Source organism: Aulonocara stuartgranti (assembly GCF_965226115.1).
Source record: "Aulonocara stuartgranti genome assembly, chromosome: 17".
In the NCBI taxonomy this organism is placed as follows: domain Eukaryota; kingdom Metazoa; phylum Chordata; class Actinopteri; order Cichliformes; family Cichlidae; genus Aulonocara; species Aulonocara stuartgranti.
In genome coordinates, this window is record NC_138953.1 from 29,351,620 (window position 1) to 29,367,669 (window position 16,050).

Below are 16,050 nucleotides of genomic sequence, written 5' to 3' on the forward strand. Positions count from 1 at the left end.
GAAGTAGCACTCTCAGCTGCAAGCCACACAGCACAAGGATGGCTGGGTGTCTCTGCTTTGTACCCTCCACATTTACATGGCCTGACCCAGTTCGGCAATGGCTAGCAGTGGGGGGAGGGGACAGTCTAGGGGAAGCTAAAAATATCACCTCTCGCATTAGGCAGCTCCATTGCAGAGGGATCCCTAGAATTGCTATCCTTGACTTGCATCAAGTTGTTGGCACATAAAGGTATTCAAATTGCCAGAGGGTTTCCTTAACATGGAAACAAAGACATAAGTATATTTATGACACATCCATCACTATTGTCCTGTCTACTTGTTCCCAATTGCTGCAATCTTCTTTGTAGGGGATTCATTGTGACTGTAGTTTTGAATAGCCTTGTGATGTGCATGTCTGTAATTCTTGGGTTAAACCAGCACACATCCACCCTGAGTTATCGGTCTGCTACTGAGGCTTGGAAAGGGTTAACTCTGGCCTCTGTCATTCAGCCATACCATGCCAGCTGTTGGCTTGGAGATCCAATCACAATCATTTTCCACTGTTGTAACATTTGAGCTGCACTGCAACCCGAAACTGACCCAGGGCAGCAAATGTTGGCACTTCTTTCATCTTGGCATTGTTGCTGCATGTTGGGTTAGGGGGTGTGAATGTTATAGTAAGACATGGGGTGGGAGGTGCAGTGAATTACACTGAAAATTATAGGCTTGTCTTGAATAGTCCATATGGTGCTCGAAGCAAGTTAAAGTCCTGCCACTTGATGCAAGTACTTTTGAGGCCATTAACAAATTTAGAAAGTCACATGCTTTCTTTAGGGTACAAGATGGTCTACCCTGAAATTCACCTGTGTCAGGTTGGTGGGATTTGTGGACTTGATCTGGTACAAAGAATTCCAAAACTATCCTGACTACAGCTGCATTTACTACATAGGAAATAATTTCATCACTGCAATCAAACAACAACAAATGACTTGCTTCTTGCTCTTGGCTAGTATTTTTCAGAGGTGAAGGAAACTAACGGGTGGGAATGCTGCTTTTCTAACATTTCTACTGATCTCAATTAGTACTAGAGGTGGGAATTGCCATACATCCCACGATACGATATTATCACAATACTTAACGCACGATACGATATTATTGCAATTTTTTAAAACATTTTGCGATATTCAGATTCTGTACATAAAAGTAAACTTTATCAATATTCATTTTATCTAATATCAAAGTCTCGCACTCAGTCTTTCTCTCATTTCAGTCAGTTTTATTGTTGACAAACTGAACGGTTTGTATTACAGTCTAGTCCAACTTAACTGAATGCAACCATCTGGTACAATTATAGCTATTCTGAACTATGCAATTTATGAAAACTATGCAGCCCATTCAGCAACTGAAGAATTTGAAAGTAAATTAAAACAAAATATAATTTTACATTAAATAAAAAAGTTTTAAACTTAATTAAAATAAAACATGTCTTAAATTAAAATAAGTAAACTGTCATGTTTATTGCTGCCAAAAAAAAGTTAAACACATTTGGACAGTGAAGGAATGTCAGGGTTCTTGCTCAGAAAAAGGAGCTGATCAACATGCTCTGAAGTCAGAGCATGTTGATCAGCATGTTCCAGTCCACAAAAACGTTTTTTGTAACAAAATATCGATTTCTGCTGTCCCTGTATCGATACATTATTAGCAAACAAAATATCACGATACTACACAGTATCGATTTTTTTTTCCCCCCACCCCTAATTAGTACCACATACAGGAAGGGAGTGAATCAGTTTGTTGTGAAGTTTTATTTTATTAATGGCCTGTAAAAAGAGCCATCAGTGTTTAGACGACAGTGGAAACACAGACAGCCAGCAGCCATAAGGAACCCAGTTTCTTGACAGAAATTCCTGGGATTAAAATATGTGTCATTTGCTTGGAATGGCTATTGCTGAAATACAATGTCACCTTTTTTAATATATAAATTTATATATTGTTTGACAACACTATAAAGTCTTGCGCTTTGAGTTTGGGGTGTGTATTCATGTCTGTGTATTTTGCCAGAGTAGATTGTGATTATACTCAAGAATAAAAATGAAAATGCCACATCAGGAATGAAGAGCCTAAATCTCTGGGCAGCACAAATCATGCAAAGGTGCATTTGTGTTACTGTTTGAAATGTAGAAAGTGAGAAAAAGCAAGTAAAGTATCCCCAGTGTTATTTCCAGACATGGCTTAATGTTCCCGTGTACCCCCACTGGTGCCTTTCCTAATGGATCAGATGGCTGGGTCCAGATTCCTTGTGCAATGCAAGATTAGTTTGACATGGCTTTTAGTATAGTAGTGATTTCATATAGAAACTGGGCCCATCTTGTTAGATCTCAGCCATAAATCCAGTTTTGTTCCTTCTGAAATGAAGAAATCAATAAAATCAAACCTTTCCTAAAACAGATGTACACTTGCTATGCTTCAGCCTCTGTAGTTTTATTAGGAGGTTGCTTTCTCATCCGAGCTTCTCCAAGACATATTTGTATCAACCTGGTTGACGTGAATGAGCCACATTGTGTTAGTCTGATTAACACTGAATGGACAGCAGCCTCTCATTGGAATGGACTCTCCCATGTAGAGCACCATGGAGGTCCCTCATGTGACAGATAGTCTTAATTAGATTAAACAAAAGGCTTTTCCTAGGGTAATCAGTCAGTTGGCCCTTGTTCACTACGGCACCCCAGGAGTCACACAGCAGGGAAGCCAGGGGCTTTATGACTGTGATTTGTTTTTAAATTTAATTGTGAGAGACTTTCTGTTGAAATGGCAAAGGGACTGATGTAGTCTAGAATAAATAGGGGTGTTTAGTCGAAAAGATTTGACTGTAATGTTGTATTAGAAGCTCTTCATCAGGCAGACTAAACTTGAAGTTATTTAAATTATACTTATTTTAGTGTAGTAGTCATATTCAAGGGTAGCAGGTTCAGGTTCAAGTTACTTTATTTATACCCGTAGGTTGATTTGGTCTGCAGTAGTGAGTCATCCATCCTTGCACGCACATATTCAATACAAACAGAGACAACAGATAAGCGTAATACAAAACACTAAAGAAATGAATAAAAACATAATAATGAATTCACCTGGCATAGGATTGTAAAGCTATGGATTTGTTCATCTAAGTGAAAGCTGCTGCAGTGAAGCAGTTTTTAAACTGTGTTGTTCAACAGTTTGGGGCTAGAAATCTTTCTCTCAAACAGTGGCTCATAAGTTAGTTTGTCAGGTGGTCTGGCAATTTGTTTGAATGAGTTTCTGTTCTTTACAGATAAATGTATTAGACCTGACACCAAGGGCAAGGAGAAAATGGATTCAGTGAGAATAGGATTAAATGAAATCATCATGGTTGTATCATTGTGGAGTTTAGTTTTTTGCACACAGCTTCACAGTTTGCTTCAAAGTTTCGCTTTGAATCAATAATTGTTCTGAGATATTTCTATGATTAAGCACATTCCCTCACTCATAATGGACGTGATCTCTTGTGTATGAGTGCACTTTCTAAAATCGGTGATCATATATTTTGTCTTAGTTACATTTAATTGAAGACTCATTATACCTTTTTAACAAAATCATCAAGTACTGGGCCGTAGCTGATCCCATTATCCTGGAGCTGACTAACAGTAACAGAGTTATTCACATACTTTAAAATGGTCCTGTTTTCATACCTGCTCTAACACATATTTGTGTGCAGGATAAATAATGAGCGCAAGAGTGTGCATCCCTGTGGGTAGCCAGTTGAGGAGCAGACTTGATTGGATTTGATCCCATTTCTCCAGACTTTTTGAATCGTGTTAGTTAAAAAGTCAAGAATCCAGCCCAGAAGACTTTTTATTCAGGTCAAATTGCTCTCTTCTGATTAAAACATGAGGATTGGGCTGAAAGCTGAAAACTAGCACAAGGAAGTGTTTAACATGCAGGTTGAACAAGGTTATTGTGACATATACTGCTCCTATCTGTGGCCTGTAAGCAAACTGCATAGGGTCAAGGACATGCCCAGTTTACCTTAAAATATCGATTTTCATGTGGGTTTGTTTGTTTTAAGATTTTCATCATTAATTGGGAAAAGTAGATTTAGAAAACGGGGACTAAAACATCATCATACATTAGGTCCATGCTGTGCCTGTAAAAACCTATTTTTAAAAAAAGATTTATCAGGTCCATGAGACTTCTTACTCATATGGATCAGAAGGCCTGTTTCACATCCCTCGCATCATGTTAAAGTGGTGTTTATGTTCAGGCTTACAACACAGTAGCAGGATTTCTGGTATTGCAAGCAAGATGTTATTATGTATTCACTTTGTCCTCATGTATGATTCTATGAGCCCAGGAATTCTTCCTTAAATGTTCACTTGGACTCAAGTATAGACTGATTAGAATGTGATGATCAAAGGTTCTGTTGATTTTGATAAAATATTGAAGTAATCCCATTTTGTTTACAACAGGTCTCTGTGAAATCTTAATTTTACAAATTTGGCTGGAATGACTTTAAAGACAAGGGGCTTTATGCTCCTATCCCAAGAAGTGAAAAGTGTTACCTGATTTTTGTGCACTTATTTATTACAGCAGGGTGTAAGAGTTTGTACTGTTTTTCTATCCTTTATGGTCAGCTTATTTTCTCTCATCTGCCCCTGGTTTTAGAGTATGTGTGTATGTGTTCACTGTGTCCTCTGCTCTCTGTAAAGAAGTTAAGATAACATTACTGAAGTCAAACGTAACCCAATAATTTACTGTAAGTGCAGTAAAAGCTTGCCAACAAGCGTTTCTGTATAAAATGACAGGGGAGAATGGGCTGACTACGCAGAGCATACCTTCAAGTGCAAAGCAATAAACTTAAGGTAAACACCTGGTTTAATTGCACTAATCTTTTTTGCTCCACCTTGTAGCTATGGTCATTATAGAGAGATCTTCTGCCGTGCTGGCTTCAAGATTTGATATGCACTTTGTAATGTCTTTTCAACAACATTTGTATTTGAAACAGTGACTTTATGTTGTATCAGGGTCTGCTGTTTGTTTATTTATTAATACAGATAAGGTAGAAGACCAACAACAAAGCCTATTATTTATCACAATTCAAAAAATTGCCTTTCACAATCTGTACAGCAGGCAACATCTTTATTTATCAGATGAGGAACAGTTTATATTAATAGGAAAAACAGAAACATGAATTTGAATTGTAACTAAAAAGCAGATAGAAAATGGTCTTGTGGTTTATTGTGCTTGTCCATGAGGTCTGTTAGTTGGTTGAACTGTCATGCTTTGGCTTCAACATTGTTTAACATGGTTATTATTTTGTTATTGTTTGAATATGTTCTGTTTTTAATCACTTTATGCCTCATTCAAGTCCAACTCATGCAAGAGGCAAGAAAAATGTGTAAAAGTGTTGTTGAAGCTCTGTTAACAGTAGATAACCAGTACATAATGCTCAAGAAGCTTTAACCAAGAAAAAGAGTGCTCATTACTAGTCAAGAGTTTTATCTTGATGGCAAAATTATTTTATTGCAACTTAAGTAAAACTAATCAGAATCTCTTGCCAATTGATTAGAGGCAGTTCTGCTAATAACGCAGCTACTTGTCTCAGCTGCCTCCAGCTTGGTAGGTTATATACTGAAAATGAAATGTTTTCCTGGCCAGATATTAGTTAGCATAAGCGCTATGTCAGTAAATGAATTTTAACCCCCCTCTTCATGTAATGGCCCATTTTAGTGTGAATATTGACAAATTTCTTTTTATGTTTGCTCTTCTCTTCCAGATCTGGATGCATGGTGATCTCTGGCTCTGTGGGTGATCCTCAGTCACCATGAAAGAATAGGAACTCAGCTCTCCCAGGGAAATGGCTTGTTTCATAATATCCCTTCTACCTGGCATATGACTCCAGCTGCCTGTGAAGGGCCTGTTGGCTGTTTATGGGAACTGTCACTGTGTTCACACTCTTGAGGATTTAAGAATTTCCAGGACAGCCCTTTTTTTTGGGTGTTTTTAAACCCCTGCTGTCAAGTCAAAGCAGCAACACTTTGCAATAGACTGGGGAGGCAGTAAGAAGATGGCGAACAACTCGTACAGTGGGGTGAAGAACTCCATAGTGGAGGCCAATCATGATGGAGAGTTTGGCTGCACACTAAAAGAACTGCGTGGGTTAATGGAACTGAGGAGCGCTGAGGCAGTAACCAAAATTGCGGAATATTATGGGGATATTCAAGGACTCTGCAACCGGTTAAAAACATCACCAATAGATGGTATAGTAACACTTTTACTCAACATGATTTGAGTTTGATCATTTACAGCATGACAGTTTTAGTTTTGGGAATGACAATGTGGTGCACACATAGTTTAGGAGGTGTGTCATCCACATTATTGATTGCCTTGACATGACTTCCTTGGAAGCTTTCACAAACCAGACAGGTGGCCAGGCAGACTGGCTCTGACCTGGGCCAGTCCTGCTCTATTTCAAGGCCTGTGTGGATATGTCCCACACACCCTCCTTTTCTCCCTTTTCACCTCTCTGACTATGTGTGCAGGTTTCAGACAGACCAGCTGTTTGCTTGGGCACAGTACCAGTCTGCAGGCAGGTAAATGTCCCACATGTGGAGGACAAAACAGGACTCTGTAAGGCTTGGTAGTAAAGCAGTGACTTTCTCTTTTGTGACTGTCTTCTTCAATATTAAATTCATAAGCTAATAATTAGAAGAATTGGGGGGAAAATTCCATTTAGGGTATAGTGAAACCCAAGTAGGTTGCTTTTGATGGCGCCTATCTTTTCTTTCTTTTTTTCCCCTGCTACTTCTGTCTGTTTCCCTTTATAGACAGTCTGCCTAATCACTAGTATGACCTTGACTGAACTCTTTATTTGTGGGGATTTTCATTTTGATCCCAGATTAAAATGGCACCACATATTCACTGTAACAGTCCTTTGTATGCAGTCACTCGGTGCAAGGTAAAAGTCTCCTGAGCTTCAGTAAACCAAATAATGGTAAATACAAGCGTTTACAAAACTGCAAAGCAACTGTTATTTGAGCAAGTACCATTAACTTACTTTAATCCTTAAACGTTCTTTTTTTTTTTCTCTCTTGGATAATACTGCGCATGCCATTTGTGCACGGTGCAGTTTGTCTAACTCCCTTTAGATTTACTAAAGGCAATGGGCCATTGTCTAAACTATAATGAAAAATTGCTGAATAGGAATTTAGCTGCTGAGGGAGCACAAGTTGTCTAAACATGCATGTGGCTGTGTAATGTTGGTGAATATGGAGTCCTGTCATATTTTCAGCATGAGTGACATTGGTTGTTGTGTAAATTGTCCTCCCCCTCTGCTCAGCTGAGTGTATGCTGTAAAAAAAGAGAGAATGTGGTTAGTTGAGGCCCCTTAGCTTTGCATTTTTCCTTATAAATCACAAAGAAGTCCTATTACTGTATTGATTTGTATTTTAATAAATGAAAAGATAAGTTAGCTGAATATTAGGGACATGTTTACATTGTTAAGCCTTCATTTCAGATCTTTTTTTTTTCTTTTGTTTTGCCTTCATTGGTGTCCAGCATATCAACGGTCTTGTTTTTAAAATGCTTTTAAGATTTTCAGCTTGTCCAAAACGATGAGACTGAAAGCAAGTTACTTGAAGGTTTCAAAGGGAACAGTCACTTTAGCCCAATTTATTTCAATAAATTGGGCTAAAGTGGCAGGGTTTTTTTGGTTTATTTTTTTTTTTAAACAAGACTGTACTGATGAGCTTGACTACATCCCCATTCCACTTGGTATACACCCACTGTTTCAATCAGCACATTTGTCCCTTGCTTGGGAAATTGAGCCATCATTTAAGATTACAGGATCCTGACAATTGAAAAGGGATTTCTAATTAGTTGGGTGGGCATTATTTGAACCTCTGAAGCCAATCCTCTGCTAATCCTCCACTTCCCAAGCTCTTTTCATCCAAAGAAGTTTGAGTAAATGTAGCTGTTAGGAATGTGCACTAATGTCTTGCTCTGCTTTAACTAGTTTGCATAATCTAAGACTTTAAAGCCAGCTCCATTTGCATGAGGCTAAATGTAATTTATCGTGGCAGTACGACTGCTATTTTTCATGTCTGTACATAAGTCTTAATAGACCACCAGAGAGCTCCCTATTCAGTTGGATTTCAATTCACTGATTCAGATTGATTTTGATAATTAACATGCCAGTGCTGTGAGTTTAAAAAGATGTAATTATGCTTTCTCAATTGTGACAGTGAGAACTGCCAAAAGCTTATTCAGACAATGCACGAAAAATGGTTTTTGACAAATTTTAACCCTTAACCCATTTGTCACTGTACTGTAGTGTACTAAAAAAAGAGGTGGAGGCATTTAAGCTAGAAAGGGTTGATGTCTTTTTAGATGGCAAGTGTTTTAGTGTGTGTGCTAAAATATTTTCTTACTGAGAGAGTTGAAGGGAGCGATCTCGCTAATACACGTAGCTGTCTGACCTGGTTTCACTTGTACATCATTTTTTACTTCCCCCCCGTTTCATTTTTGCTTCTGTTTCTTTTTTCCCCACACCGATAGCATAATTAGATATCATAGTCAGCAATAACGTTTCAAAGGAAACTCTGTCTTGTATATGCTTTAAAATATACTAAATGCTCACAGCAGCCCTTCAGCTTGTGAAAATGGTGCTATTGTTCTCTTTGGTATTTGTGGGGACTTAGTCAAGCCTAAAAAAAACATATAGTGATGTCATCTTCGCTTAGAGATGGAAGTTATTACAGTTGGGGCAAGAAGGTGTTGAGCTGCAGTAATGGGTGTAGGTGATATCATGCCACAGTATATAACAGTTGCTAAAACCACAGCATTTTTTTCTTCAAACCAAGTAGCTTATTTTCTTTGCATATTGAGACTCATCAAATTGTCATGGCCACTTTTAAATTAGTATTATTGGCAGTAATCCTCACAGTTATCCCTTGTTCATTGCTATTTTCACATTGTCTGATACTTGGGTCCCAGGGTATGCATCCAGTTGATCTAATTTATAAAATCTGACAGCCTATTTGTATCTGTCATTTTGAACAGGAAACCCCCTTATTCAGTGTCAAGGTTCGGACTGTTAAGTCGTAGTCTTTCTCTTTGTAATTCAGGAAGCCTGCATATCTTGTCTTCATGTCTAAATTCAAAGTGATATGCTGAAGCGTTTTGCCTGGGAGTGGTTATAACAGCTCTCAGGCTTGGTTTGGTTCAGTTCAGCGAGAAATTAGGAAGTGTGCTGATACACATGTAGTCATTTCTGGCTTGAAAACTGATACATGAGCACAATTATTTTCCTGTTTTGCTTTAGTTACTAAAGGTGTGCAGAGGAGTTCTGTTTCATTTCAACCTAATTCTGTAAAACTATGGAGATATTGATTTTCTAGTTAGACACTGTGCCTTTTGTTATTTGTAGTCTCAAAATTTCCTGAGTGATGTGATGATGGTACTTTGATCAACATGTAGTACCACAGATTTCTATTTTTTAGGGCAGAAATTGGATGATGATATCCTTTGAGAGTCTCAATGCTCAGTTTATTAATCAACGCTGTCTTAGAGCAGATAAATTCCTACATGCAGCAACACCTAAAATCCTCTCATGATTTTCTCTGAAAAGGCTTTTGGAAGAAATTGTTAAAATGATAGTTATGAGGGCTGTTATAAACAACCCTATTTTAGTGTTTTTTATAAGAGAAAGAGGCGTGTAAAATTACAAGAAGTGGAAATAGGTTTTTGTCTGTTGAAGAGTGTGAAGTGGACTTTAGATTCACACAAAAGATTATCTCTGCAAATTTACACTGTACCTGGAATTGGTGTTACTTGCTGTCACAGAGAACTGCGGTCCTGGAGACACCTGCTGTTGTAAGAGCTGCCATATAGATGGTGGTTTAACAGATGTTTAGCTCTTTCTGTTGCTAGATTGCGTCAGTGTAATGGTAGAGGGCATGCAGTCAAGAAACTGAGATTAAAGTTTGAAGATTGATGAGGTTTAGTCTGTCAGCATATAGTATAGCTGAAATGCACTCCTTTTCTTTATTGCCCCCGTAAGCCCCATGGCTAAAAGTAGGCCTTCGGTCAACAAGCTCTATCTACAGGAAGTAAAACTCGCAAGGTTTCCTTAGATTAATCTAATTTGGAGAAAAAGGCAGGACCTTTATGTCCAGATGACTCTGGTTCTCTCACCCGCTCATCTTTCCACGGCGTGCGACAGCTGGCTGTCAGCTCTGGCTGCTTGTTGCTCTCCCTATGGCTCCTGAGGCACACAAACTTGCTGCCGCCTGGGGCTCCCTTGCACCCGTAGACATCCCAAAGTGGAAGCAGGCTGGCAGGGATGAATGGCTTCTCTTGTGAGAAAGGCTTGACATTAAAGAAAAAAAAAAACATCCCCTATTTAGGGCCTGACTCTTTATTTATCATTTATAATTATTTTTATTTTTGTGTTTTTATTTAAACTTGAAGGAATCATTGGTTAAAAAAAAAAAGACATTAAAAAAAATCAATCAGTATATGGTTTTTAACATGACTATTCATCAGTATTGTAATCTCAACTATTTTGATTACTCCTCTTGTTTCAATTGCAAACTACCTGTCACCGTCAACTAAACTCTAAAGTGATCTTACCATAGTAGGTTATATTAACTATTATACATACAATATTATTATATTATATTAACAGGTAAAATACCATTTAAGGTCTCGATTACTTTTCTCATCCTTGAGAATCCATAAAACTGCTAATTAATTTGATAAGGTGGTTACCTGCTCAACTAGTCGGGAATGTCAACCACCAACTAATCATCATGATGAAGCACGTTAAATGTGGACGGGGCTTAACTTAAGCAGAGGTGATGGAAATCCCATAATCCAGTTATCCTAATTGGACTCAGATGTGCTTCATATTATATTAATGTAAATAGGTTGATGGTTAACCTTTTAGCAACATAAAGAATCTTTTTATACATTTTACTCACAGTAAAACAGTTCACCAGGTTTGATTCGCCTCCTTAGCAAATTAATCTACAAAAGGTTGTACAGTGAACAATCACAAGTCCTCTTTTCTTGATTGTGTGCATAAAAACGCAAGTTTGGAATTATTTCTCAGGCTTAGTTTGTTGAGTCAATGATGCTTAGTTGTGGTTCCCATCTCATTTAATTGTGACAGACCCAGGGTAAAGGTTTACCTTGACCTCTTACTGATGACTGAAAATGACAGTACTCAGATGGGTCAGCTTGCACAAGCATCCAAATTAAATGGTTAATGATTAGCTGCTTGACACTGGGGCTAAAATGATGCAAGAGGCCAAGGCCAACCTATTTTCTGTTTGTGAATCAAATGGAGAGATGACACCTTGATCGGCTTCTGTCACTTGTATTTATTGCTATAATACAAAGGGAAAATGTGGTGTAAAGTTGAGTGGGGTATTAGCTGTCAGCGTGTTTTAATTAGAGGCACAGAGAATTAAAGGAGATGGTGAGAGACAGCCACGGAGCAGCAACAGTCAGCTTTGCTGGATAAACCCAGTCACTATTTTTTTTTTTTTTAATGTGTTGTGCTGGTGGTGAGTCATTCTTCTCACCTCTTTTAGAAAAGTATGTGTTAGGTTGTAATGTCAATTAACCATTTAACTAGTAATACAGGATTATTTTCTTCTTTACACAAGTTTTTATTGACCTGCTTGGTGAGTAGGAATGAGGGGAAAAAAACGGCAATACCCTCTTTTAATTAACTCGCATCTGAAATCAATGGAAACAATTTGGAATTTTATGAAGCAGTTCACTGAAGTCAGCATTTTTTATTGTAGTTATTTATTTAAGTAATTTATTCAGGAGTAAAGTTTAGCCCAACCATTATCCTACTATATTCACTGATTATAATGAATTGGCAAGGATAAAACACAAATCAACTGTAAATGTATTTAATTCAAGCCTTTTTAAAAAAATGTTTTTAGAGCCCAATTATGTCATCAGTTAGCAAACTGACACACACAAAACAAATATCAAGGTTTATATTTTAACAGGAAAAAGCATTTACTTTGGGATTTGGTGTTAATGTTAACTCAGTTTTCTGATATTTTATATGCTACTTTATTGGCATTAGACCTATTCTAGATTATTAGTGAAATCTAGAATTGGTGGGACTACCATAACTTGATGGAAAATGAAATCAACACGATGTATCACTTTTATATCATGATACATATCTGTTATTTAAAACGTCTTCATTTAAATAAGGTGTTTATTCCCTGATCAGAGTACATTTCCTAGAAGCAAAATTTAAGGTCTTTCAGTCAGGTCTTTGTACCTGCATGATGGATGTGCGTAAAACACTCACAACATCACTTGCAATGAATCCAAAGTATTTCCAAACTCTTCCAGAGAAGAGTCTACAGAGATTAAATTCTTAATTCAACAGATATTTGGTTATGAAATGACCACAAATGACACGTCCATTCACTGTTCTTTCACCCAGGGCCCAACAAGGGCCTGGAGTTTGCACTGCTCTCCAGGTATTCAGTTTCCTTTCGTGGTCCAAACACATGTATGGAGTTAGGTTAATTGGTAGGTGTGAATGTAAGTGTAAAAAGTTGTCTTTCTCTCTGTGTTAGCCCTGCAACAGACTGCCACTTGCCCAGTGTTTACTCTGCCCCTCACCTTATGAGAGCTGGGTTACGCTCCAGCTGCCTTACACCCCCGAATTGGATAAGCAAAACAAAATAGGGAGGGGGTAAAATCTAAATGGAGAATTCCAGGAACACATGAGTGTATAGAACATTATTGTTGAAACAGTAGTTAGTCTCGGTGTTCACACACAAAGTGTTGGCCTGACAATGACGTTCTAAACACAATAAGTGTTGCTGGAGTTTTGACTTCTCCAATATTAATAAAAAAGAAAACCCCATCAGAATCAGCAGTTTGAACTGTCTGTGCCTACAGCATGAGATCAGAAGAACAATGTATCTTATTGTCTGTGCTCTTGTCACTGTGCTCAGTTTCCAAGGCGGTGTCATGGTTTTTATTATGCCTCTGGTCTGCTTGTCTGTTTTTCTGTCGTTTCCTCTTTCTCTCCATGCCCTGCTGATCCTTTTCCCTGTTAATACGCTGATACTGCCAGGACAGCTTCCGTTTAGCCATCAGCATCTCTACTCTTTAATAGTCTCGGTCCTTTACACCCTCACCCCCGACCACCCCCGCCCACCCCCATCTGCCTGTCAGTAGCAGTTTCACACAGTCACTCCTCCCCAGCCCTCAGGCCTGCTCCATCTCTTTCCCATAAACACACACACTCTCTCTCTCCATCCAGTCTGCACCCCCACCCACACACAGCTAGCATGAATAGAACTGAAAAACTGTCATGCATCATCAAATGTGCGAAGGCCCTTTTGAATATTTGACTCTGCCTTGAATGTTGAGGCATTTGAATGGGTTGCTACAGAAAGCTCCTTCTCTGTACACATGGATGACTGGGTCTCAGGGCAGCCAGACGTGTAATGTATCAGAGAGATGACTCCATAACGTGACAGTAGTGTGTGAGTATAGGCACCTGTGAGTCCATAGCTGATTCAACCCCTAGTCAGTTGGTCATTGTGTTGAAAACAGCAGTTTTGGGGGATTAGATTTGACCATAGTTTTCACATTCCCTGGCGTGTCTGAAAGAGGTGAAAATGTTTGACATACCCACAGAATGTGTCATTGTTTGCAGGCATTGTGTCCTCCACAGTGTCCTGTCAGAAATGCTGAATCCTTTTGGAAATTATGCTTTTGGAGGCCTGCTGATGAGAGCACAGCTCACTGACTCTTACTTCAGTGAGACACGCTCCCCCCCCTGTGAACTGCAGCAACTCACCCATCTGCGCTCCAATTTTGTGACACATAATTAAGGCCTTCTCTTTCTTTTCTTTTTTTCTGATGTGAATAAATATTTCTTGTTTTGTGTGAAATTCCCTGATGGGTTTAAAACTAACATTTTATGAATTAACAGGTTTTTTTTCTTTTGTTTATCTGTCTTTGCCTACCTAGGTCTAAGCGGACAGCCTGCAGATATTGAGAAGCGGAAAACAGTGTTTGGGGAAAATCTTATACCTCCCAAAAAGCCCAAAACGTTCTTGCAGTTAGTGTGGGAGGCACTACAGGATGTCACGCTGATTATTCTTGAAGTGGCAGCCATAGTTTCACTAGGCCTTTCTTTTTATAAACCTCCAGATGCAGAGAGAGAAAGTAAGAAACCATTCATTACATTTATGTTTTATCTTCTTTTTCTAGATATTACTTATGTTTGCAGTCTTAATTATGTCTCTTGTTAAATATATTTAGTGATACTTGCAGTGACATGTAATGATGTGATGGCATTTATTTTTCTCAGAGCCATGAGGTGATGTGTTAAGTTTATGCTTTGTATGTTAATGTTTTTTTTTTTTCCCCATCCTCCTTCAGACTGTGGAAAAGCTGCTGGTGGTGGTGGGGATGAAAATGAGGCAGAGGCGGGGTGGATCGAGGGTGCCGCCATTCTTCTGTCAGTTATCTGTGTGGTGCTGGTAACAGCATTCAATGACTGGAGTAAAGAAAAGCAATTTAGAGGCCTCCAGAGCCGCATTGAGCAGGAACAGAAATTTACTGTTGTCCGTGGAGGACAAGTTATTCAAATTCCTGTGGCGGAGATTGTGGTTGGGGACATTGCACAAGTAAAATACGGTAAGAGCTCAGTTAAACATAAGCCTTTATTTGATGGTTAAAAAAAGTCAATCTGTTAAGAATGTCGATATATTGTGGAACCTATGTTTTATTAAGATGTTTATTATATGGGCCATTAAGAAAACAGTACTGCACATTTAGGTCATCCTTGGTTCAAGGTTTTAGTTTTAGTTCATCACAGATTAAGATGAGGATTTCTCTTCAAGTTTAACTTTCCTGGTCGTGGGAGGAACGCAACAGCCAGCTCACTAATGATTTAAATCCATAAACCAGTAAAAAGAACATTACTGACATAACCACTAACCTCTGAAGAGACGAGCACTAAAGTGTTTCACATGACTCGCTTAGTCATAGAATCTTTGAGAGCCTGTGATTAAGGCATCAATTTAAACTGTTACTAAGATGTTGTTTCTCCAAATTAAAGGCTTGTTTGGCTTTGTAATGTTTCAGGTGACCTCTTGCCTGCTGACGGAGTCTTCATCCAAGGCAATGATCTGAAGATCGATGAAAGCTCACTCACAGGGGAGTCTGACCACGTCAAGAAAACACCAGAAAAAGATCCAATGCTGTTATCAGGTAACATGAACCTCCTTCTCCTTTTACTGGTTCGTACTGGGAAGGACCGAATTTTCAGAGGTTTTATAGATTATGTTGTCCAATATATTGAACTGCTTTTAAAAGAAATTTTCTGGAATACTCATTGCACTGAATAAATGATCCAAAATTTTATTGAAATCAGTAAGAACAGGTGATCATCTGGATCTTCATAAATAAACTGTTATAATCCAGAAATTGAAAATAATTGACCATCAGATATTTGTTAGCATTCAGCTCAGCATGAAACTTGTGTTCTGTTGAAAACATGTTTGAAACTGAATTGGTTCCTGATCTTGCCTCTCAGTGCCGGAAGTTATCAGCCATTCAACATTTCCAGCATTTTTTTTTTTTCTCTGTCCATCCTATGTCCCCAACGCCCTTTTAAATACAGTTCATGGCTTTGTCACGAAAAACGTGTATAGGGAGAAACACTTTTGTTTAGTTCATCTGGCTCTCTCCTGGCACACCTCCAAGGCACAGGAGTCATGTGTGTTTGTGTTTTTATGCGCTGCCTCGCTACTGCTCTTTGATTTCCCTTAGCACGGCCCGTATCCCTTCTCACGAATGAAAGAAAAGCATCTTCTAATTAACACAGGAACCTTTAAATGCTTTCCACTCCTCGGCTGTCAGAGCCTCGTGGGTCTCGCTCCTTTACTCCGACTTTAGCTTGTCGTGTTTTTTTTGATATTTGATGTTTCTGTGTGGGGGTTTTTTTTTTTTTTTTTTTAAATCGTGTCTTAAGAGGAATGGAGAGCCAGAGAT

The 16,050-nt window shown here is 38.5% G+C and overlaps 1 protein-coding gene across 5 annotated transcripts in view; it reads left to right on the forward strand.

Moving 5' to 3' along the window:
• Positions 1 to 16,050, forward strand: part of atp2b1a (ATPase plasma membrane Ca2+ transporting 1a) — a 142,690-nt gene that overhangs the window by 108,245 nt on the left and 18,395 nt on the right. For 4 of the 5 annotated variants that reach the window (XM_082511843.1, XM_082511846.1, XM_082511842.1 and 1 more), the window contains 4 exons: positions 5,768 to 6,251; positions 14,020 to 14,217; positions 14,434 to 14,691; positions 15,142 to 15,267. In XM_082511843.1, the coding sequence (XP_082367969.1) occupies positions 6,059 to 6,251; positions 14,020 to 14,217; positions 14,434 to 14,691; positions 15,142 to 15,267 (775 nt within the window). In that variant the 5' untranslated portion in view covers positions 5,768 to 6,058. Of the gene's footprint in view, positions 1 to 4,809; positions 4,854 to 5,767; positions 6,252 to 14,019; positions 14,218 to 14,433; positions 14,692 to 15,141; positions 15,268 to 16,050 lie in introns of those variants that run through there. The other variant, XM_082511844.1, reaches the window with a different exon arrangement.